Source organism: Eubalaena glacialis, chromosome 3, assembly GCF_028564815.1.
Source record: "Eubalaena glacialis isolate mEubGla1 chromosome 3, mEubGla1.1.hap2.+ XY, whole genome shotgun sequence".
Taxonomy (NCBI): domain Eukaryota; kingdom Metazoa; phylum Chordata; class Mammalia; order Artiodactyla; family Balaenidae; genus Eubalaena; species Eubalaena glacialis.
This window is the reverse complement of record NC_083718.1, coordinates 78,099,642-78,123,608: the sequence shown is the minus strand read 5'-3', so window position 1 is coordinate 78,123,608 and position 23,967 is coordinate 78,099,642. Positions and strand designations below refer to the sequence as shown.

Sequence of the window (23,967 nt, the reverse complement as noted above, 5' to 3'; positions counted from 1 at the left end):
TAAAAATGCAAGGGAAAGTATCAACCTTGGGATTATTTCCTGAAGTCTCATTTTTCTTTTTCTGGGGGAAGAATCTCTGTCCACACCTAAAGTTTTAGCTTGCATAAACCCTGTCTCCATCTCTTCCTGAGTGCATTTACTTTGGAAGTCCTAGGAGTTTCTATTTATTCCTTGATGATCCACCCAAAGCAGGTAACCATTCAAATCAAGGCATTTTAAAAGTATTAAAGCCACTGATGTTATTGTGAAAATTCACCAGGCAGTCAGCACCAGCTATTCAGAGCTCTTTCCTGAGCAGACTCCTGTTCAAGGTGGCAGGAGCTGGTGTCCTCCTCGCCCTAAGAATCTAGAGTAAAAAGGCAAGAATCTCTCTCTCTTCTCTCTTCTTTTTTAGGTACATCAATGAAATATACATAACTAGTATGTCAACAGTGCTCATAGCATTGTGGCTGTGGATTGAAATGTCATTTCCAAAAACAAGAAAAAATTGTAGGACTGCATTTTCTACAATTTCTAGAGGTGGGATTAGATCAATGATTTTCCATCTGTGGGTGGGTCATGGATCCTTGGAATCCATGAAATTTTTGCATGGGGACTATGAACCTATGTCAACTTTAAGGACAATCTGTAGATTGGATGAATAAGGATACATATTATATAGAAGTGGTCATGAGTGTAGACTCTTCAGCCAGATTCCCATTGTAACTTTTTGACTTAGCAGTTGCATGTTCTTGGACAAGTCACTTAACCTCTCTGTGCTTTAGTTTCCTCATTCTTTAACCGCATAAAGTTGGTGGGAGGAGCAAAGTAGATAAGGCATGTTGCATACTTAGCCTTGTACCCAGTCCTCAGGAAGAGATCAGTATTTATCGGGTACATACACACCGTGAGCAGACAGCTGTTCTGCTGTTTCATCATTTCATATCCAATTTTATATCAACCTTGCCTGATACTGGAAAACATAGAGAGGAAAAAGCCAGTAGATTAGCTTTTCTTCTGCTTCCCAGTTTTGGAAGGCACAAAGGCTCAGACACACTATGGACTGATCCCTCCTTTGCCATCATGTCCCAAATCATCAAAGCTCCTGGCAAAAGCCTTTTACTCTGGACACCTCACAGTGGATAGGCCCTATAGTTCATGCATGGCCAGTTGAGTTTCATTTCCCCACTGCTACAAAGTGAAGAATAGATTAAGCTTTCTGAGAACCAGTAACAGGTCAAAATTCGGGGATAGAGATGCTGTTTATGAGTGTTGAACACATGAGTACCTGGGTTCAAAGCTTGTAGTAAGAAGTGAGGTTAAGACACAATCTATTGATCCCAGCGAGCACATGTTCCTGACATTGACAGGCAGCATACAAGAATCAACAGCATATTCCACCCAGACAGTGGATAAAAAATTTGGAGAACTTTTTCTTTCTTTTTTTTTTTATAAGATAAAGGATGCGTGGAATTCAACTGGTGCATCAACCAGTTATGGCAGAGTGGAGTGGAACTATGGTTTAATCTTAAGTGTTGTCCCTTCTGAATTCTCATTTTGTTCCTTTGGGTACCTGGGCTTGTATACTATGGGAATTAGGGTATAGTTTATTCTTTCTGAGGTTGATATTGTTGATTTTGTTGCTGTTGTTGTAGGGGTTAATGGATGCACGGTTTGTTTTGTTTTCCGAGCTTTAATGAACTACTTTTGTTGAATCTGCTGATCTTTGCCATTACTGCTACCAAAATACTACCTTCATTTCACTGCTGGACACTGAAGCAAAAAATGCTTTAGGATGGTGGAGGAAATGAAAGTAATGTCTCAACTCCAAAGCTTATACTCTCCAAACTAGGAAATATTATGTCCTGATGAATTTCAGTCTACCTCCCATTCAAGCAGGGAATAACTGAAGGAGGAAGCTTTAAAATAGATTATTTGAGTCGCAGTAAAGTGATCGTCTCTGGAGGACAATTTTATTGTAGAATTGCTGTCCTAGGGAAAAAGAATATCTGATAACTCCCCTGGACAAACTCAACAAAGTGGTGAAATAGCTTCTGTCTTTGTTTCTTCCAGGATCTTGGTATATTCAAATACGTATTGCCCTCTGACAGTGCCTCAAAAATTGCATATTCCCCATTTCTTTCTCTGCCCCGCCCCCCCCACCAGCAAACAACTTTTTCCATTCTCTTCTCTCTTATCATGCTCCCTTCTTCGTGACTATGGAGAGGAGTGAGATTGCTTACATGAATTATACTGGCATTAAGATACTGGTTATCAAATCAAGCATCCTGTGTATTTGCTGATTGCCTTAACCGTGTTGAAATGCATGTTTCTCCTGAGTCTTTAATAAATAATGGTAATAAAGGAGGGCAAAGGTAGATTTACTGAGCAGCTTTTACATACCAGATGCTGTGTAATGCACTTTACACATTTATTATCTTATTAAACCTCATAATAAAGACATGACCTGGATACCATTATTGTCCTTATTTTACAGGTAAACCTTAATCACATAAATACTAGGAGTATTTGAATTCAGATCTTTAAATACTTACGCTTTCCAAAATAAATTGCTGCTTTCTTTAAAGATCTGTCACTAAAACATTGCATGACCTGGGACCAGTCACAATCTTTCTTATATGAAACTTTCTATTTATGAATCTGTAACCCCATATTCTCTAATTTCATAGAAGCTGGAAGCTTTGGTTAGATCTTTACGTGCAGTGACTTTATGTTTAATTCATTAGACTTAATTCAAGAGTCTGTGAGGAAAAGCATGGCATGATAGAATGGGGCCTTGCTTACTTTGTACTGCCTCTGCCTACTTCAGAGTTTTGGCAAGGACCAAATAATAATACTGCATATGAAAAAGCTTTGTAAAGGACAAACCATTGTAGATATTTATGGGGTTATTATCTCCAGTATCACTATCAATACCAAATCCTGGAAGAAGGTGACCAACTCTGACCTAGATTTAAAAAACAGAAGAATTAGGCAAAGGGGTCCTGGAGGGAGGAGAACAGATGCAGAGTTACAGGATAAAGGGTGATCGTGCTGGAGATTAGAAAGATAAAAATGGAAAAATGCTGGGAAAGAAAATAAAATAAATTATATGACCGAGATCCCTGTAAGTTAAGGCTTAACGTCTGCCTTCCTGTGTTGTGAGCCCCATCAGGACCCCATGGGAGAGAAGGAGTCTCTGAAAATATCTCTAATTTGGCTGGTTGGATAGTGGATCATCAGGGAAGCAGGTGAAAATTTGTGGCTTTGTGAACTAATGTTTCAGCAGGAAATTAGGTAACAAGAGGGTTGGTAGCTCTGCAGAACCACAACAGAATTTCAGCAATTTCTGGCCGTACTTGTAGACATGCATAAACAATATATCATCATGATTAAGAGTTTTACTCTGAGGTTAGATTTTTAAAATATTTTGAGCCCCAAATTAGCCATTTACTAGGGAATACCCTAAGACAAGCTACTTCACCTATCTAAGCTCCAATTTTCTTATCTATAAAATGTCGATAACAATGGTACCTCCTTCATAGGGTTATTGTGAGAAATGAATGAAATACCAGATGTATTTATCATAGTGCCTGGCATATATTAGGTGCTGAATAATTAACTGTTGTTGTTTTATTCTGCTCTCCCTGGCACCCCACTTTTCTAAGTTTGAAATGACATAATTGTACATTGACAGACAGTTTAAGAAAGCTCTGTGCCTGTGTGCCTAGCTCTATGCCTCTTTACCACTAGATTCCAGATGTGTACACAGAGGTGTGATGGAGAGTGCAGTATGGGGGTAAATACAAAATTGCCCTATTAGGCACCACCCTGAATATTATCTCCAGAGAAGTAAGCAAACCTAGGTGCAGCTGATGAGTTAATGAGATATGAAACAGAGAACATTTCCTTCTCCTTTTTAGTTTCAAGCTTACTCTAAGGCTCTAGGTCTCTCCAGGCCAGCTGGCAGCTGGCAGCCACAGAGGAAATGCCTACTGCCATGGGAACCCCTGCCCTGCTGTGGATAGCTCTGTTGCTCTTCTGTAAGTAGAGATCAGTTACCTGACCCTGAAGGGGCCAAAATGGATTGAGGGAGCAGCTGGAGTGGGAAAGTTGATCATTTTACTGTGACTTTTTCTAGGCTATGTGCAAACCGTGGGGACTTTCCCAGGGATTCTGTAAGGAAGGCAAGCTGGATAGCAGAGGAAGTGGGGCTGAACACCATCTAAGGGGGAAGCTGGACTGAAAGTCTGGTCCTTGCTATCATGCTGGCATCTTCCAGAGGGCAAGGAGGAAAGACAGAAGCTCCTTCTTTCCCTGATCAGATTCCTGGAAAGATGGTTGGCCCTTAAAACTTCATGGATGTAGGACCTCATCACCATTTCCAGATCCCAGTCTTTAGGTGTCCAGAAGGCTAGGGATAGACACTAATGTATTCTCTCTGGACTTTTTGCAGCTCCAGATGGCATATCAGCAGGTGAGTCCTCTGTCCTTGTTCCCTCAGCATTTCAATGTGTCTGGGACTTGCCCTCCCTTCACTCTTTCCCTTCATCCCATCATCTATTTTCTAATGATTATTAATCTGCTCTTCCCTGTCCAACCCACTTCCACCTTGCATAATCTTCCTTTTTTCCCCCATTCAAAAGTTTCCCACATGCCACTTCATTCTCTCAAGTCACCCTTTCCTCTTTAATGCCAACAATCATGTCTGTTGAGCATCTAAGTGTCTCAGCCACTCCTCCAGCCACTATCATGTAAACTCGTTTAATTCTTTTTTTAATTTTTTTTTATACAGCAGTTTCTTATTAGTTATCTATTTTATACATATTAGTGTATATATGTCAACCCCAATCTCTCAATTCATCCTACAACCCCCCCCCTCCCGCTTTCCCCCTTTTGTGTCCATACGTTTGTTCTCTACATCTGTGTCTCTATTTCTGCCTTGCAAACCAGTTCATCTGTACCATTTTTCTAGATTCCATATATATGCGTTAATATACGATATTTGTTTTTCTCTTTCTGACTTACTCACTCTGTATGACAGTCTCTAGGTCCATCCACATCTCTACAAATGGCCCAACTTCGCTCCTTTTTATGGCTGAGTAATATTCCATTGTATATATGTACCACATCTTCATTATCCATTCGTCTGTCAGTGGGCATTTAGGTTGCTTCCATGACCTGGCTATTGTAAATAGTGCTGCAATGAACATTGGGGTGCATGTGTCTTCTTGAATTATGGTTTTCTCTAGGTATATGCCCAGTAGTGGGATTGCTGGGTCATATGGTAATTCTATTTTTAGTTTATTAGGGAACCTCCATACTGTTCCCCATAGTGGCTGTATCAATCTACATTCCCACCAACAGTGAAAGAGGGTTCCCTTTTCTCCACACCCTCTCCAGCATTTGTTGTTTGTAGATTTTTTTATGATGGCCATTCTAACTGGTGTGAGTTGATACCTCATTGTAGTTTTGATTTGCATTTCTCTAATAATTAGTGATGTTGAGCAGCTTTTCATGTGCTTCTTGGCCATCTGTATGTCTTCTTTGGAGAAATGTCTATTTAGGTCTTCTGCCCATTTTTTGATTAGGTTGTTTGTTTTTTTAATATTGAGCTACATGAGCTGTTTATATATTTTGGAGATTAGTCCTTTGTCTGTTGATTCATTTGCAAATATTTTCTCCCATTCTGAGGGTTGTCTTTTTGTCTTGTTTATAGTTTCCTTTGCTGTGCAAAAGCTTTTAAGTTTCATTAGGTCCCATTTATTCATTTTTGTTTTTATTTCCATTACTCTAGGATGTGGATCAAAAAAGATCTTGCTATGATTTATGTCAAAGAGCATCCTTCCTATGTTTTCTTCTAAGAGTTTTATAGTGTCCAGTCTTACATGTAGGTCTTTAATCCATTTTGAATTTATTTTTGTGTATGGTGTTAGGGAGTGTTCTAATTTCGTTCTTTTACATGTAGCTGTCCAGTTCTCCCAGCAACACTTATTGAAGAGACTGTCTTTTCACCATTGTATATCCTTTCCTCCTTTGTCATAGATTAGTTAACCATAGGTGTGTGGGTTTATCTCTGGGCTTTCTATCCTGTTCAATTGATCTATATTTCTGTTTTGTGCCAGTACCATATTGTCTCGATTACTGTAGCTTTGTAGTATAGTCTGAAGTCAGGGAGTCTGATTCCTCCAGCTCCGTTTTTATTTCTCAAGATTGCTTTGGCTATTCAGGGTCTTTTGTGTCTCCATACAAATTTTAAGATTTTTTTGTTTTAGTTCTGTAAAAAATGCCATTGGTAATTTGATAGGGATTGCATTGGATCTGTAGATTGCTTTGGGTAGTATAGTCATTTTCACGATATTGATTCTTCCAATCCAAGAACATAGTATATCTCTCCATCTGTTTGTATCATCTATGATTTCTTTCATCAGTGTTTTATAGTTTTCTGCATACAGGTCTTTTGTCTCCTTAGGAAGGTTTATTCCTAGGTATTTTATTCTTTTTGTTGCAATGGTGAATGGGATTGTTTCCTTAATTTCTCTTTCTGATCATTCATTGTTAGTGTATAGGACTGCAAGAGATTTCTCCTCATTAATTTTGTATCCTGCAACTTTATCAAATTCATCGTTTAGCTCTAGTTGTTTTCTGGTGGCATCGTAGGGTTATCTATGTATAGTATCATGTTTTCCACAAACAATGACAGTTTTACTTCTTTTCCAATTTGTATTGCTTTTACTTCTTTTTCTTCTCTGATTGCCATGACTAGGACTTCCAAAACTATGTTGAATAAGAGTGGCGAGAGTGGATATCCTTGTCTCGTTCCTGATCTTAGAGGAAATGCTGTCACTTTTTTCACCATTGAGAATGATGTTTGCTGTGGGTTTGTTGTATATGGCCTTTATTATGTTGAGGTTGGTTCCCCCATGCCCACTTTCTGGAGAGTTTTTATCATAAATCGGTGTTGAATTATGTCAAAAGCCTTTTCTGCATCTATTGAGATGATTGTATGTTTTTTATTCTTCAATTTGTTAATATGGTGTATCACATTGATTGATTTGCATATATTGAAGAACCCTTGCATCCCTGGGATAAGTCCCACTTGATCATGGTGTATGATCTTTTTAAAGTGTTGTTGGATTCTCTTTGCTAGTATTTTGTTGAGGATTTTTGCATCTATATTCATCAGTGATATGGGTCTGTAATTTTCTTTTTTTGTAGTATCTTTGTCTGGTTTTGGTATCAGGGTGATGGTGGCCTCGTAGAATGAGTTTGGGAGTGTTCCTTCCTCTGCAATTTTTTGGAAGAGTTTGAGGAGGATGTGTGTTAGCTCTTCTCTAAATGTTTGATTGAATTCACCTGTGAAGCCATCTGGTCCTGGACTTCTGTTTGTTGGAAGATTTTTAATCACAGTTTCAATTTCATTACTTGTGATTGGTCTGTTCATATTTTCTATTTCTTCCTGGTTCAATCTTGGAAGGTTAAACCTTTCTAAGAATTTGTCCATTTCTTCTAGGTTGTCCATTTTTTTTGGCATAGAGTTGCTTGTAGTAGTATCTTATGATGCTTTGTATTTCTGCAGTGTCCGTTGTAACTTCTCCTTTTCATTTCTAATTTTATTGACTTGAGTTCTCTCCCTCTTTTACTTGATGAGTGTGGCTAAAGGTTTATCAATTTTGTTTGTCTTCTCAAAGAACCAGCTTTTAGTTTTACTGATCTTTGCTATTGTTTTCTTTCCAATCCATTTATTTCTGCTCTGATCTTTATAATTTCTTTCCTTCTGCTAACTTTGGGGTTTTGTTTTTTCTTTCCTTAGATCCTTTAGGTGTAAGATTAAATTGTTTATTTGAGATTTTTCTTGTTTCTTGAGGTAGGATTGTATTGCTATAAACTTCCCTCTTAGGACTGCTTTGGCTGCATCCCATAGGTTTTGGATCGTCATGTTTTCATTGTCATTTCTCTCTAGGTATTTTTTGATTTCTTCTTTGATTTCTTCAGAGATCTCTTGGTTATTTAGTAATGTAGTGTTTAGCCTCCATGTGTTTGTGTTTTTTACGTTTTTTCCCCTGTAATTTATTTCTAATATCATAGCATTGTGGTTGGAAAAGATGCTTGATATGATTTCCATTTTCTTAAGTTTACCAAGGCTTGATTTGTGACCCAAGAGGTGATCTATCCTGGAGAATGTGCCGTATGCACTTGAGAAGAAAGTGTAATCTGCTCTTTTAGGATGGAGTGTCCTATAAATGTCAACTAAATCTATCTGGCCTACTGTGTCATTTTAAGCTTGTGTTTCTTTATTAATTTTCTGTTCGGATAATCTGTTCATTGGTGTGAGGTGTTAAAGTTCTCCACTATTTTTGTGTTACTGTTGATTTCCTCTTTTAGAGCTGTTAGCATCTACCTTATTTATTGAGGTGCTCCTATGTTGTTTGCATATATAATTGTTATATCTTCTTCTTGGATTGATCCCTTGATCATTATGTAGTGTCCTTCCTTGTCTCTTGTAATAGTCTTTATTTTAAAGTCTATTTTATCTGATATGAGTATTGCTACTCCAGCTTTCTTATGACCTCCATTTGCTTGGAGTATCTTTTTCCATCGCCTCACTTTCAGTCTGTATGTGTCCCTAGGTCTGAAGTGGATCTCTTGTAGACAGCATATATATGGGTCTTGTTTTTGTATCCATTCAGCAAGCCTGTGTCTTTTGGTTGGAGCATTTAATCCATTCACATTTAAAGTAATTATTGATATGTATGTTCCTATTACCATTTTCTTAATTGTTTTGGGTTTGTTTTTGTAGGTCCTTTTCTTTTCTTGTGTTTCCCACTTAGAGAAGTTCCCTTAGCATTTTTTGTAAAGCTGGTTTGGTGGTGCTGAATTCTCTTAGCTTTTGCTTGTCTGTAAAGCTTTTGATTTCTCCATCGGATCTGAATGAGATCCTTGCTGGGTAGAGTAATCTTGGTTATAGATTATTCCTTTTCAACACTTTAAATATATCATGCCACTCGCTTCTGGCTTGTAGAGTTTCTGCTGAGAAATCAGCTGTTAACCTTATGGGAGTTCCCTTGTATGTTATTTGTTTTTTCCCTTGTTGCTTTTAATAATTTTACTTTTTCTTTAATTTTTGTCAATTTGATTACTATATGTCTTGGTGTGTTTCTCCTTGGGTTTATCCTGCCTGGGACTCTCTGTGCTTCCTGCACTTGGGTGGCTATTTCCTTTCCCATGTTAAGGAAGTTTTCAACTATAATCTCTTCAAGTATTTTCTCGGGTCCTTTTTCTCTCTCTTCTCTTTCTGGGACCCCTATAATGAGGATGTTGGTGCATTTAATGTTGTCCCAGAAGTCTCTTAGGCTGTCTTCACTTCTTTTCATTCTTTTTTCTTTATTCTATTCCACAGCAGTGAATTCCACCATTCTGTCTTCAGGTCACTTATCCGTTCTTCTGCTTCAGTTATTCTGCTATTGATTCCTTCTAGTGTATTTTTCATTTCAGTTATTATATTGTTGATCTCTGTTTGGTTGTTCTTTAATTCTTCTAGGTGTTTGTTCTTTAATTCTTCTAGGTCTTTGTTAAACATTTCTTGTATCTTCTTGATCTTTGCCTCCATTCTTTTTCTGAGGTCCTGGATCATTTTCACTATCATTACTCTGAATTCTTTTTCTGGAAGGTTGCCTATCTCCACTTCATTTAGTTGTTTTTCTGGGGTTTTATCTTGTTCCTTCATCTGGTAAATAGTCCTCTGCCTTTTCATTTTGTCTATCTTTCTGTGAATGTGGTTTTTGTTCCACAGGCTGCAGGATTGTAGTTCTTCTTGCTCCTGCTCTGCTTGTGTTGGAGGGTCTCCTGCAGGGGGCTGGGAAGGGGGGGGTGGATGGTGGCTGTGTCTCACCACAGGGACAAGGACACTGGCAGCAGAAGTTCTGGGATGTACTCCTTGGCATGAGCCCTCCCAGCATCCACCATTAACCCCACCAAAGAGCCTGTAGCCCTCGTTCATTTCTTACACCATCATCGCTATTATTATTATTGCCATTTTATAATTGAGGATGTTGAAACTCAGATTAAGTGATTTGCTGGAGGTTACACAGATAACAAAGGACTGGATTGTAGCATAAGTCCCTTGAATCCAAGTCTTTCAGCAGCAGCATCTCTTCCTCATCACCACCTGGCTGCTTCCGAAGTTTCTGTTCAAATTTGTACCACATCTCTTTGTCCCTGAAAGCCTTTTAAGACTGATCCTCTTGGTGCTTCTCACTACCATCCAGAATTGACATATATTTTTAATTCCATATTCACTCACAATTAAATAGTCATAAAAATTTAAAGCTGGGAGAGATCATGTATTTCATCTAGTCCAATACCTTAATTCATCCATTATTCACTTATTCATCAACTCAATAAATATTTAATGAACACTTACTATGTAATGGTCACTGTGCTGAGTTATGGTTGAACATCACAGACATAACCTCTGCCTGAAGAGACTGCAGTCTTCATTTACAGATATTGGAACTGAAATCTAGAGAATTAGAGGGAGCTATCCTACATCACATAGTAAATTTGCTTGTTTGTTTTTGAATATCCTGCATTTGTGTCTTATGTTTCTCCTTAGGTTGGGAGCTCTGTGGGGCCACAACAACCTTTTCTCCTTCTTTTAATCCTAGGAATCAGGGCAGTTTCTTATTACCAATGGTATAAGTAAGGGTAGACTGGCCATTGATTGTCTGACTATTGGTATGTCTGTACTTTGGAGGCTGTACAGTTTTCAATGATATTTTCCCCCTTCTATCTCTCTTTCCACAATCTTCTCTTCTCAAAGCCATCTGTAAATCTAAGATATCCTTGAATCCCCCATGGAACAGTGTATTTAGAGGAGAGAATGTGACTCTTACATGTAGAGGGAACAATTCCCTTGAAGATGACTCCACTTTGTGGACCCACAACAAAAACCCTTTGGAAGTAAAAACTTCACGTTGGGACATCATGAATGCAAGCATCCAGGACAATGGGGAATATAGATGCCAAAGCAAAGGAGCTATAACGAGTGACCCTGTGTACCTAGATGTCATCAGTGGTAAGTTCCAGGGTTATGGAAATATCAGTTCTCTCATGTGAGGAATGGCCCATCTGAAGATGGGGAGAAAGCAAGTTATTCCAAGGCTTAGGGCACCAAGGTGGGACTCAGGGTCTCTCACCAGATCTGTCCATCTCTGTTCTTCTACCTCTACTCCTTCTGTCTGCCATTCTGTCTTCTTTCAAGATTCTGGCAATCTCCCAGTGTTACTCCTCTACTCTATTTCACTTCTGACTATCTTTTCTACATAGGTGCAGATGCATGTTTTATGGTCAAATGGCATGTTGGATATGTGAACATTGCAAAGAGCTGTATATGTTAAATAGGATCAAAAGACTGTTTTAAAGATTTGCTCTGCAATTTCCATGTATCACAACCTGAATATTAAGTTGCAATCTTCATTTTGAAAGATCTCTCTGTACATTCCTCATGTCCTCTGCTTTTACTTCAGAACAAATCTTATGTTTGCTTCATCTTTATCACTCTCCTACTGTCAACAATTAGTGCAGCATGTTCAGGCACATGTGGGTTAGTTCGTAAATGTTGAATGAGCAAAGCAATGATTTCATTTGCATGGCTAGCTCATTGTTATATTTTGCTTTATATTTTTAAATAAAAAAATATTTTAAAGCATAAACATACTTTGTATTTTTCTCTAGTAAAAAGAGATGTTTCAACAGCTGTGTACAAATTCCAAATAGAAACTAAAGCAGTGTAAAATATCTTCTTTATTTCTTTGGAGTAGATTCTAGAAAAGTCCTCAAGGATTGCTCCTAAATAAAATATGCTTGTGCAACCTAGCTACATTTCCATTGAAGAGTCTCCTTTGGTGAATACTTTTCAATTCTTAAAATGACATTAGCCATGCAACCTGACTCATAATTTACTGACTCATTGACAAACGTTTGTTGAGAAACTACCAACTCCTAAGTATTGTGTTAGGCACTGGAAATACGATGTAAGGAACAGACATGCCTCAGACCTCTGAAGTATAGAGCCCAATGAGGAAAAGTACATCCAATCAGTAATTACACAAATAACTAATTAAAAGTGTGATACATGTTCTGAAGAAGTCAGAGGCTAACTGTGACTAATAGAACTGGGAAGCACCTATAAGGTTAGAGAGGACAAAACAGACACTCTCCTAGGCTAAGACTCCCCAGGCAGAGTAGGTTTATTTCCCCCTTAGTGACTAAATGCAACAATGGAGCTGAGTGGGATGATGGGTTTCAGACCTTCTATGGGTGGGCTCATTAGAAAGGTCAGCGATGTTGTGGTCCCAGAATTACTTTTCAGGAGAAGAGAGGATTTATCAATAGAGGAGACAGGCTGTAAGCATTATTTTGTGTTTCCTTTTTATTGACCTTATGAGCCAAGAAATGGGTTAATGATAAAGGTTTCTGACACACACTCTCTGCATGACCTCTTTTATCTATTTTTTATTTTATTTTTATTTATTATTAATTTTATCTATCATTGTTGAATAAATGACATAACAAATGCTCTTCAGACTGGCTGCTCCTTCAGGCCTCTGCTGAGATGGTGTTGGAGGGTGAGCACCTCTTCCTCAGGTGCCACGGCTGGAGGAATCTGAATGTCTACAAGGTGACTTACTTCAAGAATGACAAAGCCCTTAAGTACTGGTATGAGAACCACAACATCTCCATTACCAACGCCACAACAGGGGACAGTGGCACTTATTACTGCATGGGCACAATTCAGCGGATACGCTATACTTCTAATCACCTCATCATTAAAATTACAAAAGGTAAGTTGGTGAAGGAAAAGGAAGGAGTCCATAGCAGGGGAAAGGAGAAAGAATATTTGAGCCTAAAGTGATAGCAGCTGTAGAATGGGGGCCGCTGTGATTCCTTGGAAAGTCTATTAGACTTGCAATGAGGGCACCAGGGGTAGAGTGTATCCCTCAGTCTGTCTTAGATTCCTTACTTGTTCAATGGCAACAGTGATACCTGCTCACATTGAATTTTTATAAATATTAAATGTAATATTTGTGAAATGGATTGTTAAATACTAGCCAAGCAAAGTCATCTGTTGCTCCTGGGGAGAAACTTATATTTATCAAATTGAAGGAGAGTTTCAAAGTTGAAGGAATAAAGGCTATAAAGAGCTTGAAGAGTCTATTCTAGCCTAGGAGGGATGGGAAAGGAAACCAACAAGTCAATAGGCTGTGTGCCTGTGAATTAGGAGATGAGAGAGAGGGCTTGATGAGGAAAGAATAGGCAGGTGAGCTGCCTCTCTAACCAATGAAAAAGGCTGCTCTTTCCAAACTGCATATAAAAAAGTGAGCCTTTGAAATATTTGTCTTGCAATGAAGAAATCAGACTTTTGCTTGGTGGACTTTGCTCATGCTAATATCTTAAAAAGCATGAGACCAGAAGCCAGAATTAAGCTCTAATGGTTGCTCTCTGTTAACTAATTTGAGACCTGTTATTTTATTGTTGCTGGGCTTCTAGTACCCTTATTTGTAAAATAAAGGATTTGGACTAGACTCCACTAGAATCACTTGGGGAACTAAAAAAAAAAAAAAAATTGGTTTCTGTATATCATCCCTTGAGATTCTGATTTAATTGGTTTGGAATGAGGCCTAGGCATCAGTATTTAAAATATCTTTCAGGTAATGGTAATATGCAGCCAGTGTTGAGAGCCATCAGTCTAAGTGATCTGTAAGTAATTTCTGGCTGTAATATTCTAGGGTTCTATAATTCTAGAGCAATCACAAAAAATCAGTACTTTGCAAATAGGGTAACGGAATCACAAAACAGTGGAATTGGAAGGCAACTTAAATATGATCTAGTCCAATATCTTCATTTCACCCAACAGACATGCAATAAATGATGACTGATTGATTGATTGATTGATTGAGAAATAAGGCACTGCTGACCCCCTGCCCTCATTCTGTCTCCTTTCCACCTCTGAATCATATGTGGATGTTGGTCTTGTCAGCTCCAAGGAAGTGGCCATCTTTCCTATGACCCTTCCCCTTGGGCATACTGGCTAGACAAACCATTAGACAGGGGCTGTGGGGGAAATACTCAGGACTCCCTAGGGCTCCAGGGAGCACAGACTGAGGAACCCAAACTCATGAGTGTTTTCTCTCTGCTCCTGGATGCCATATCATGCTAGAAAATGAAAGACCACGTTGGGTCCTTCTCTTAGGGAGGATGACACCCTTAAACTCATTTTTCAGTTTCTAATATGAGTTATGTTTCTTGTTGCATCTATATTCCACTCCAGCTCCCCAAAGCAAATATTTCTGGCTACAATTTCTTATCCCATTTTTGGTGAAGATTCTGTTTGTTGTGGACACATGGTTGTTTATCTCGACCCAGCAGCAGTTCACATTTCTCTTGAAGATTAAGAGAACCAGGAAAGGCAACAGACTTATGGACCCACAGCCCAGACCAGAACCCCCAAAGAACTGATGTTACTGCTCAAGAAACATCTGCAATAGCAATTTCTTTCTGGCATTAGCAATTGCTTCTTAATGGTTAAACACAGCTCACAAGGTACCAAGTGCTCAAGGCTTTACAGAACTGCTTCATTAAACCAATCAAAACTGGTCAAGTGACATGTAATAGTAAGTGCTCAATAAACATCAATTAAATAAGTAAAAGAATGAATAGATTCATTTATTAGTATTAAAAGAGACGTACAACTTGAATAAAAGAAGTATGAAACCACGTAACATGACGTTCGTAAGTATTTGAGGCTTGCTAATTTCTTTTCTGCTTCTAGAGGCAAGAACCATGAAGTTCTAGATTAGAAATGTTCTCTCTTCTAATGTTCTCTCCATTGTAAGTCTGAGCTAGGAATGAGAAGACATGGTAGGATGCTGATGAAGTTGATCATTTTTATGCTCTCTCTTCAACTTAGTATCATATGAACTTCTAGTTCTTGGCAGAACCTGGGGCAGGCTTGAGCCGTAGGTCTCTGGGGATGAGGCTCAGTCTAAGATTTCCCTGTGATTGTTTCACTCCTCTAATATCTCCCCAATTTAAATCTTGTATACCCTCTTACAACACCTGAATTAAGCATCTTAGCGAAATTCTAGCAAATAATAATCATAACTCTCACTCTGAAAACAGTCCAGGACTGAATAAGATCTCAGACAAAGACACAATCTTTGATCTCCCACCCACACCCCACCTCTGCTTATGGAGACAGTTATAGTGGGGGCCTGGGGAAAGCATCAGGGAGGAGAGGCAACATACTATCAGTGCTGACCAAGAGTTCACAACAGGCAACGGATGATCAGAGCACCTTTAGTTTACCTGTGTTTTCGAACAATTGATAATGTAACATAAGGAAGAAGTGAACTAGGGGGGAAATTTGTAAATATCCACAAGACTGACAAGGCCCATTTTCTCTGAAGGATGTTTGGGGCCATAAAGCAGAGAATAATTATTAAAGCTTTTTAAAAAAATATATAGGTATTTGGTGTTGAGGTGGGGTAAATTTTCCCCTTGACCTCTCTTGAGTTTTTGTGGCTGAACTAATAATAAAATTTACACAAGATAAATTAGCAAGAGAAAAAGAAATACTTTTTAATTCATGTGCACAGAGGTCTCATAGAAATGGGACCTAAAAAGTGGTCAAAGCAGGCAGCTTTTATACTTTTTAGACAAAGAAATGATACATTTGAGAGGAATTGACAGGACAAAGAAGCTTAGGTTTGGGGTGCTCAATTCGTGAAGAATCTAAACAGAGTTTGGGCTTGAAGTGGTAAATAAAATAAGTAACAAGGTTTGTTTATATAGGCTTCTAAGTCCCGAATTCCCTCTCTCTGGCAATAAGGGTGTCCTTCTACCTCCAGATGCAAGGAGTATACTTCTCATGTGTGAGATTTATTTCCTACTTTCAGGAAGACAGAAATACATATGGAAAAGAAAATGAAAAAATAGGAGGATATATCCTTTTTCATATTCTTTTCCATTATGGTTTATCACAGGATATCGAATATAGTTCCCTGTGCTATACAGTAGGACCTTGTTGTTTATCCATTCTATATATATTAGTTTGCATCTGCTAATCCCAAACTCCCAATCCATCCATCCCTGATTCTTAAATAACTTTAATTCAAAATAATCGATATATCACTGTGGCATATTTAGGGGCAGCCCACCCTGAGCCCCAACACTGGTATGAACCTCCTTAACACTGTCCCTTTTTTAAAAATCATTTCAGAGAGACAGGAAATGACCAGATTCTCAGGGAACGGCCTCGGTACTTGGCTTTGTGTAAAGAAGCCTGATGAGTGGAGAAGAGATTTTTCCTGCAACCATAGGCCAGGAAAAGTCCCTACAGGAAGCTCCTTGGTGTTGTTCCTGGACATTTCCCTACCTTTAAGGAAAGACAGGAGGTCTGTTAGATGTTACAGCCTTGAGGCCACAGTCTTACAGAACATTCATTAACAACATCTTGCCTCACAGTGTTTTACACACAGTTATGCATCAGGCTAGACAGCAAGTTACTTACTCCTTTATATGGTCTGAGGCCAAGTGACCCGGAGTTAAGAATTGAGAGAGACTGAACATGGATAGAAAGTCGAGGCTTTATAAGCTTCAGATACATCTTCTGAGGGATTTTCTGAGTCTCTGAGTGACTTTTACCTCTATTTTCACTTTTTCACATTTTCACTTTACCTCCAATTCACTTTTACCTCCATTTTCATCCTCACTCCCACCTTGCAAGGGCTATGGACAGAGCACAGACCTGGAAGTTCGAGCTGTTGTTAACCAGCTATGTGACTGGGGCAAGTTCTTGCCAGTCTCTGAGATTCCATTTCTTCTTTGCAACAAGGGGCGTTTGGACTAGGTGGTCTCTAAGCTCCTTTTGAGCCCATTTTGTCCTTCATTACGTGGGAACCCAGTTCTATGTGGTGACCTCCCAGCACAAAGGCTCAGAACACATTCCCAAAAAAGCTCCAGTGTGAATTTCTCCTTCATCCTCTACACACTGGTCTCTCCCTTCATTGTGCTCTCCCATGTATCTAAATTTCAGGTTCATATCAGACTTATGTCTACCATTTATTTCCACCTTTTTTCTTCCTGATATTCATACATCTGTTCCATAGGGAATGTGGAACACACAGTGAGGTCTTGAGTATTTTGTGGACCCCCAAAATATGGTATTTATAAAGGTGTTTTTTATTTTAATATACATAAAGTCTATCTGTGCCAGAGAGGAAGTATGGATGTTATACAAATGATTAGAATAGAAATAATTCACCCCAGCTTCACCCTTGGGATTTCCTCTGTTACCTCCAATATCTTACCAGATTGGTCTAGGTCAGTCCATAGAGCAAATTTCTTTCCCATGATTGCTGTTCCAAATTGTCTGCTACAAAATGTCACAAACTCCCAATAATTAGCATTGGTTTTTGGAAATCAAGTTGGTAGCTCCCTACTAGTGGCCAATGGAAGACAAATTTCCTTGGCTACCTCAAGAGTGGAAACTCGGACAAAATATACACCTTGTATTTTGGGAAATTGAGTACTTGAAGAAGAGCTCTGCTCTTTCTCTCTTCTCATTAAATGGGAAATGGGACAACAAGAGCATCTCCTTGAAGTCAGAGATGAAAGCTTTATGCTGAGAATGGCAGAGGTACTCACCACCCTGGGTGCCCAGAGAAACTCAGAGAGTAGTATTGTCTCCCTGCCTTAAGTTGTCTACCCAGCCATGGACAGTTAGTTACCAAGCCCAAGTCCCTATCTGGTGCCTTATCAGAAACTGACACTGGTCATCAGACCTTTACCTAACAGCTTTATCTAGACTAAGCAGAACACAACGCAAAAAAAAAAAAATTTTTTTTTAACTTTTTTGCCTATCCTAACAGAAATAAACTGACTCTATCTTTTCTAGAAATCTGGTCACAAAGGCAAAGATATCTTTTATCTCTGGTCAGATAGCACATGCCAGTGTTTCTTGGCAAAGCTAGACATGTTAACTTGACTTAGAAGATTTGTTAATTTCCACTGGCTTGTCCTATCCTCAGCACCCAGCTAACTTCATGACACTCTTACAAGTGAAATCTTGCCTCTGCAGCATCACCCCATGGGATCAGCTGGATTCTGGAGACTGCAAGAACTGGGTTTGAAACTCAGGTTATACCTGTTCTTCAGTATAGAAGGCCAGAGTGGAGTGGAAGGATGAGGGAGAGAGGATCTGGGCATATGCCTTCACCTTCTGTGATGCTCAAACACGAACTACTGTTTTTTAACTCAGGTTTTAAGTTGGGAGTATCTAAGAAGAAATTTCTGAAGATTAACCTCTGACAGCTTAGGAACTTACTGGAAAATTTTTTCATTAAGTCAAGCTTCAGACTTCTGCTCATTAATAAATAATTTCAGAAGTTGTAGTTAAAGTGCTTACATTTATAACACTATTTCAAAGATTTAGGTCTACCCTGCAGAAGGAACTATGATTTTGCTTGGCTTCTTCCAGCCTCCATCCTCTTTCACTCCTGCATTGGAGATATGAAAAGCATTGAACTGTTCAGCATGCTCTCCTTTCCAAATTGGAGTTTTCTCACCTAGGCATCTTGGGACTATGGACAACCCACCTCTGTGTGCTAGTAGCTGATGATTTTTTGCTTTCCCACATTTCCAGGAACGGTCAGTTAGGGCAGTTCTATCCACTTGGAGAGTGTTGGTTTTTTTTTTTTTTTTTTTTTGGCCTTCTGAAGAGTCCTCAGGCTGTGATGAGATATTAGTAAGCAGTAAAAACAGATTACAAGAAAGCCTTCAACGTCCACAGAAAAGGACATGCATGTGTCTCCACACTTATTTGTTAAAATTTTGCATAAATTACTCACACACCCTTAACAACAACAACAGAGGTTTTTCTGAGGTGGTTTCCAAACACTTTGTTCATTAGCTTTTTAGAACCTTGATGGATTTTGTGCTTTACTGGAGTTGTATAACCCAATATATTCTCAGGGCATATGTAGATGTGTGCATGGGTGTGTAGCAGAACATAGGTATGAGTGACCCAGGCAGGTAAATCTTTCCCCTCTATTCTTAAGTGTATGCCAAGTCATTTTCTATCCTCTCTAAAGGAGGGCACAGAGAACCATGACTAGCTCAAATGGAGCCTCCAGTTTTAGCACCCAATTCAATTTAGTCTATTCTTCTTGATCCCATACTTAAAGGTATTATTGATACAGCATTAAAATTAATACATATTTACAAAATGAAAGAAAAGGCCTTCAACAACCTCCTCACTGAGAGGAAGAGGGGCTTTTGCCCCTGGCTCTGCACAGAGCATCTTTGACCTCCTTGTTCCTCAGGCTGTACATGACGGGGTTCAGCAGAGGAGTGATGACAGTGTTGGTCACTGAGATGAGTCTGTCCTGCCCCAGGGAACTCTGGGACTTAGGCTTCAGGTAAATGACGGAGGCACAGCCATAGTGGATGATGATCACTGTGAGGTGGGAGGCGTAGGTGGCAAAGGCCTTCTTCTGACCCTCAGCTGAAACAATCTTGAGGATGGTGGAGATGATGAGGACATAGGAGATGAAGACCAGGCCCATGGGTAGAACAAGGACAAAAACACTGACAACAAAGTTGATGATCTCATTGACAGTGGTGTCTGTGCAGGTCAGCTTCAGCAGGGGTCTCATGTCACAGAAGAAGTGAGAGATGACAAAGGCATCACAGAAGGGCAGGCCAAAAAGAGATGTTACCTGGACAATGGCCATACCCAGCCCAATTCCCAGGGACCCAGATGCCAACTGGATACAGGACTCTTTAGCCATGATCACTGAATACTGTAGTGGGTTACAGATGGCCACATAGCAATCATACCCCATGGCTGTGAGCAGGAAGCAGTTATTGATACCAAAGGTGAGACAGAAGAAGAGTTGAGTGGCACAGCCTTGGATAGAAATGGGCTGATGAGGACTCAGGGGGCCAGAAAGCATACAGGGAATGATAGCCACAGAGTAGCAGGTCTCAGAGATGGACAGCATGCTCAGGAAAAAGTACATGGGATTATAGAGGTGACGGTCCAGGTGAATAACAGTCACAACAATGACACTGCCAAAGAGAGTCAGCAGGTACAAAGTTAGAAAGAGAACAAAGAAACCAAGCCTGTGCTGCCACCTAAAGCTGAGGAAACCTTCAAAAAGGAACTCAGTCACAGCAGTGGAGTTTGGCTTTAGCAATGAGGGAGGTCTAGGTTTAAAAGAGCTGGGCAAAGGAAAGAAATGTGTGATGAGTTAATCATGAAAGACAGTAGGCTGGACCAAGGCCTTCAGTAAAGGGTATGTCCATCCTCTGAGCAATGCCCAAGACCTCAAGGGTCATCAGTGTTCAGCTGTTGGTCACTTGCTCAGAGCCATCACCTTCCCCCCACCCTCTTCTTTGTTACTATGGAAGTGTTACCCCAGGACCCTGGGGTTGATGGCAGAGATAGATCTGAGGAGGAAAGTACAGACACATCAAAAGGCAGATTTGTAGAAATAATTACCTAGCCATTGAAGAGGTGAGTCCAGGTCCAGGAAGAAGCCCAGCTCTATAGTTCCTCCTCCAACACTCTTGATTTAGCCCTCTAAGCATCCAGTGAGGAACAGTAACCTAAGTGAAAGAAAAAAGATACCTGAGGCTGATAACCTTTCAACACTGTCAAAATGCACTGTCAATATCAAATGTCCCATGAAGGTCCTAGAGTGGCTTCTCCTCCCCAGAACCCTAGGGTCCTAGGCTTCACTTCCCTAAGCCCTGCACTAAAATCTACTGTGATCATGAAAGACTCAAAAAGGGAGCACTTCTATATATTCTAAGGCCATGCAGGTATTTAGCTTATTTCCTTGAATTCTAGCCAAAGGCAGAAGAGAGGCTGGAATAAATCTGAGGATATCCCTTCAAGTCACTTCAAGTAGGGAATGGTTTTCCTAGTGTGAGAGCAAAGATAAAGCTCATTTAATCAGTGAAGGGCCAGATGTTCTGTTTTTCACTTTAATTTTGCATATTACAAGTTGTGATGAGGATTGAGCTTATTCCACGTGAGCTCAGAATTGGAGACTATACTGGAACAGAGTTAACCTTGCCCTTAAACCCATATCTACTCCTGATTACCCACCGTGTTTAACTATTACCTCCATTCAGGAAGCTGAGAACCATCCTAACTATCTCCCTTCCCTTTTCCATCCTGAAGACAGTGCTTCCTGAAATTCTCTCCACTCTGTCCCCTCCTCTCCATATTTTCTACCAACATCCAACTTCCAACCACCATCATCATTCTCTATGATGACCGCAATGGTCTCCTAACTAATCCCCCTCATTTCAGTTGACCTTAGTCCAAGTCTTCCTTCAGAATGTTGTCATAACATTCTTTTATTTTTCTTTTTTTTCCTTTAACATCTTTATTGGAGTATAATTGCTTTACAATGCTGTGTTAGTTTCTGCTGTATAACAAAGTGAATCAGCTATATGCATACGTATATCCCCATATCCCCTCCCTCTTGCGTCTCCCTCCCACCTTCCTTGGTGGTTGCAAAGCACTGAGCTGATCTCCCTGTGCTATGCAGCTGCTTCCCACTAGCTATCTATTTTACATTTGATAGTGTATATATGTCAATGTTACTCTCTCACTTCGTCCCAGCTTCCCCTTCCCCTTCCCTGTGTCCTCAAGTCCATTCTCTACATCTGTGTCTTTATTCGGGTCCTGCCCCTAGGTTCATCAGTCAGAAAGAGAAAAACAAATACCGTATGCTAACATAACATTCTTTTAAAAAAAAAGTCTGCTAATGGAGACTTCTTTCATAAATTCCTTCAGTAGCCCCTCTAAGTTTTAAGCATAATATTTAAACTCATTTATAAATTGAATATAGTAATACTCCACAGAGTTGCCATAAGTATTACATGGGTTAATGTATTTGAAGAGTTTGACACGCACTTGATACATAGGAAGCCCTTAATAAATAGTAGTTTTATTTGTACTTCTTCTTCTTCTTCTTTTTTTTTTTTTTTTTTTTGGTCACGCTGCACAGATCTTAGCTCCCCAACCAGGGACTGAACCTGGGCCCCTAGCAGTGAAAGTGCTGAGTCCTAACCACTGGACCACCAGGGAATTCCCTAGTACTTCTTTTTGTTTTCCACATATGAACCAGTTTAAATATTTAAGAGAAGCAGGAGGAGATAGACAGGCTTCAGCCTAGCATTCTAGGATGTGTAAAGAAGCCTGTGATTATCCTAGCCTTGATTTTATAAATTTTATCATTTCCCTTCCAATTGTTCATATGGACTTTTTCATGCTCTTTAAAAATCTTTCTTGAGGTACATTGATCAGAACAATGCACTGCTACATGTACTATATCAACACAGGTATGAATCAGGTAGAATAAGACTTTCATTTTTGCTTCTAATCCCCTTCTTGAAGATGCCCAACATTTTACTTCTCCCTTAGATCACAGCAGCCCACCCAGCTAATATATCTAAGACTAATCTTCAGTGACTTCTAGATTGCATTTCTGGATTATAAGTAATAGTTTGGAATCCACCACTATAAAATCACAGTTTTCATTATACTTGCACACTTGATTTGAAAGTCATCCAGGTTATTCTTTTTTTTCTTTTTTTTAATGGAGTTAGCATAGTCTCCTCAGTCCCTTCTAGTCCTGTGACTGATTTTTTTTTTAATTTTATTTATTTATTTTTGGCTGTTTTGGGCTTTTGTCGCTGCATGCAGGCTCTCTCTAGTGTCAAGTGGGGGCCACTCTTCGTTGTGGTGCACGGGCTTGTCATTGCAGTGGCTTCTCTTGTTGTGGAGCACGAGCACTAGGCACGCGGGTTTCAGCAGTTGTGGCACGCAGGCCCTAGAGTGCAGTCTTAGTAGTTGTGGCGCACGCACTTAGTTGCTCCGCGGCATGTGGGATCTTCCCGGACCAAGGCTCGAACCCATGTCCCCTGCATTGGTAGGCGGATCCTCAACCAATGCACCACCAGGGAAGCCCCCATCCACATTATTCTTATAACTTAATTCCACTTTCTTGGCCAGAAGATCTTACTCATGCTGGTAGCCTACAGTATTTCTGTTTCCCTCCTCCTCCAGACCATTAATCAGCTCTAACTGTTGACACCCTAAAAAACTGTACCCCAGCACCATCATGTGGGAGACTCTAACAGACAGGACAATCAGTAAAGGGGTGCAGAGTGGGATGGGGAAATGAAAAACATTGGCAAGGGTAGGATTACTCATTTAGGGTGTAGGAAGGAAACATGAGAGACCAAAAAATAGTGAGAGTACAGATGGACAGAAACCGCAAAATTCATATAATGTCTTTGACTTTGGAATTTTTACTACCTCTTATTTCTTTCAAATAAATGATCCCCCCACCAAAAAAAAAGTGAAACAAAGCCTGCCCGTGACTTCATCATGGATGAATATACTATTTACATTTTTCCTCCAGTGAAGAGAGCTTATTTATCTCATCATTCTGTTTTTTTGTTTGTTTGTTTGTTTCCTGTGAATAGTAAAATTTTGCTTCAAATCCAAACAAAACCATTTTTTCAATAGTTCAATGTGTTGAATAGTCACAAAGTATAAGTACTGTGCTAATACTAGGACAACAAAGATGACCAAGGAATTGTCTTTGTCCTCATGGAGCTTAGATTTTTGAACAGCCTTTTGTAAAGGACCCAATTACAGGCCTTTGAAGTCTTATGTCCCTCTTTTCTATGTTAGTTTACACATCCACATTTCCAAAATCATAGAAATCACAATATTCTCTAGGAGAGATCATGTTCCTCCTTGTATAGACTTATCACTGGCTGTGTGATAACTGAATATATACTATAATAAACATTCTGGCATATCAGGAAGTGAAACTCACCAAGTGGCCTAATTCTTGGGTCTTCTAGAGAGCTGTATTCATTCCTGAGAGTCATACC

General features: G+C 39.5%; 2 protein-coding genes across 3 annotated transcripts; one reads left to right on the top strand and one right to left on the bottom strand.

The window, feature by feature from the left end:
- Positions 1–3,967: 3,967 nt before the first annotated feature.
- FCER1A (Fc epsilon receptor Ia) lies at positions 3,968–14,499 on the top strand. Of its 2 annotated transcripts, XM_061185859.1 has the most exons (5): positions 3,968–4,022; positions 4,436–4,456; positions 10,802–11,056; positions 12,567–12,824; positions 14,312–14,499. In XM_061185859.1, exons 1-5 carry the CDS (start codon positions 3,968–3,970, stop codon positions 14,497–14,499), a joined length of 777 nt encoding a protein of 258 aa, XP_061041842.1. The 2 variants fall into 2 exon arrangements, with proteins under 2 accessions (XP_061041842.1, XP_061041843.1); XM_061185860.1 differs by lacking the exon at positions 10,802–11,056.
- Positions 14,500–19,295: 4,796 nt separating this feature from the next.
- LOC133087027 (olfactory receptor 10J3-like) lies at positions 19,296–23,182 on the bottom strand. Its single transcript, XM_061183798.1, has 2 exons — positions 23,085–23,182; positions 19,296–20,265 (listed from the first exon to the last, which is right to left on the bottom strand). The coding sequence occupies exons 1-2, from the start codon at positions 23,180–23,182 to the stop codon at positions 19,296–19,298; spliced, it is 1,068 nt and encodes a 355-aa protein (XP_061039781.1).
- Positions 23,183–23,967: the final 785 nt, after the last annotated feature.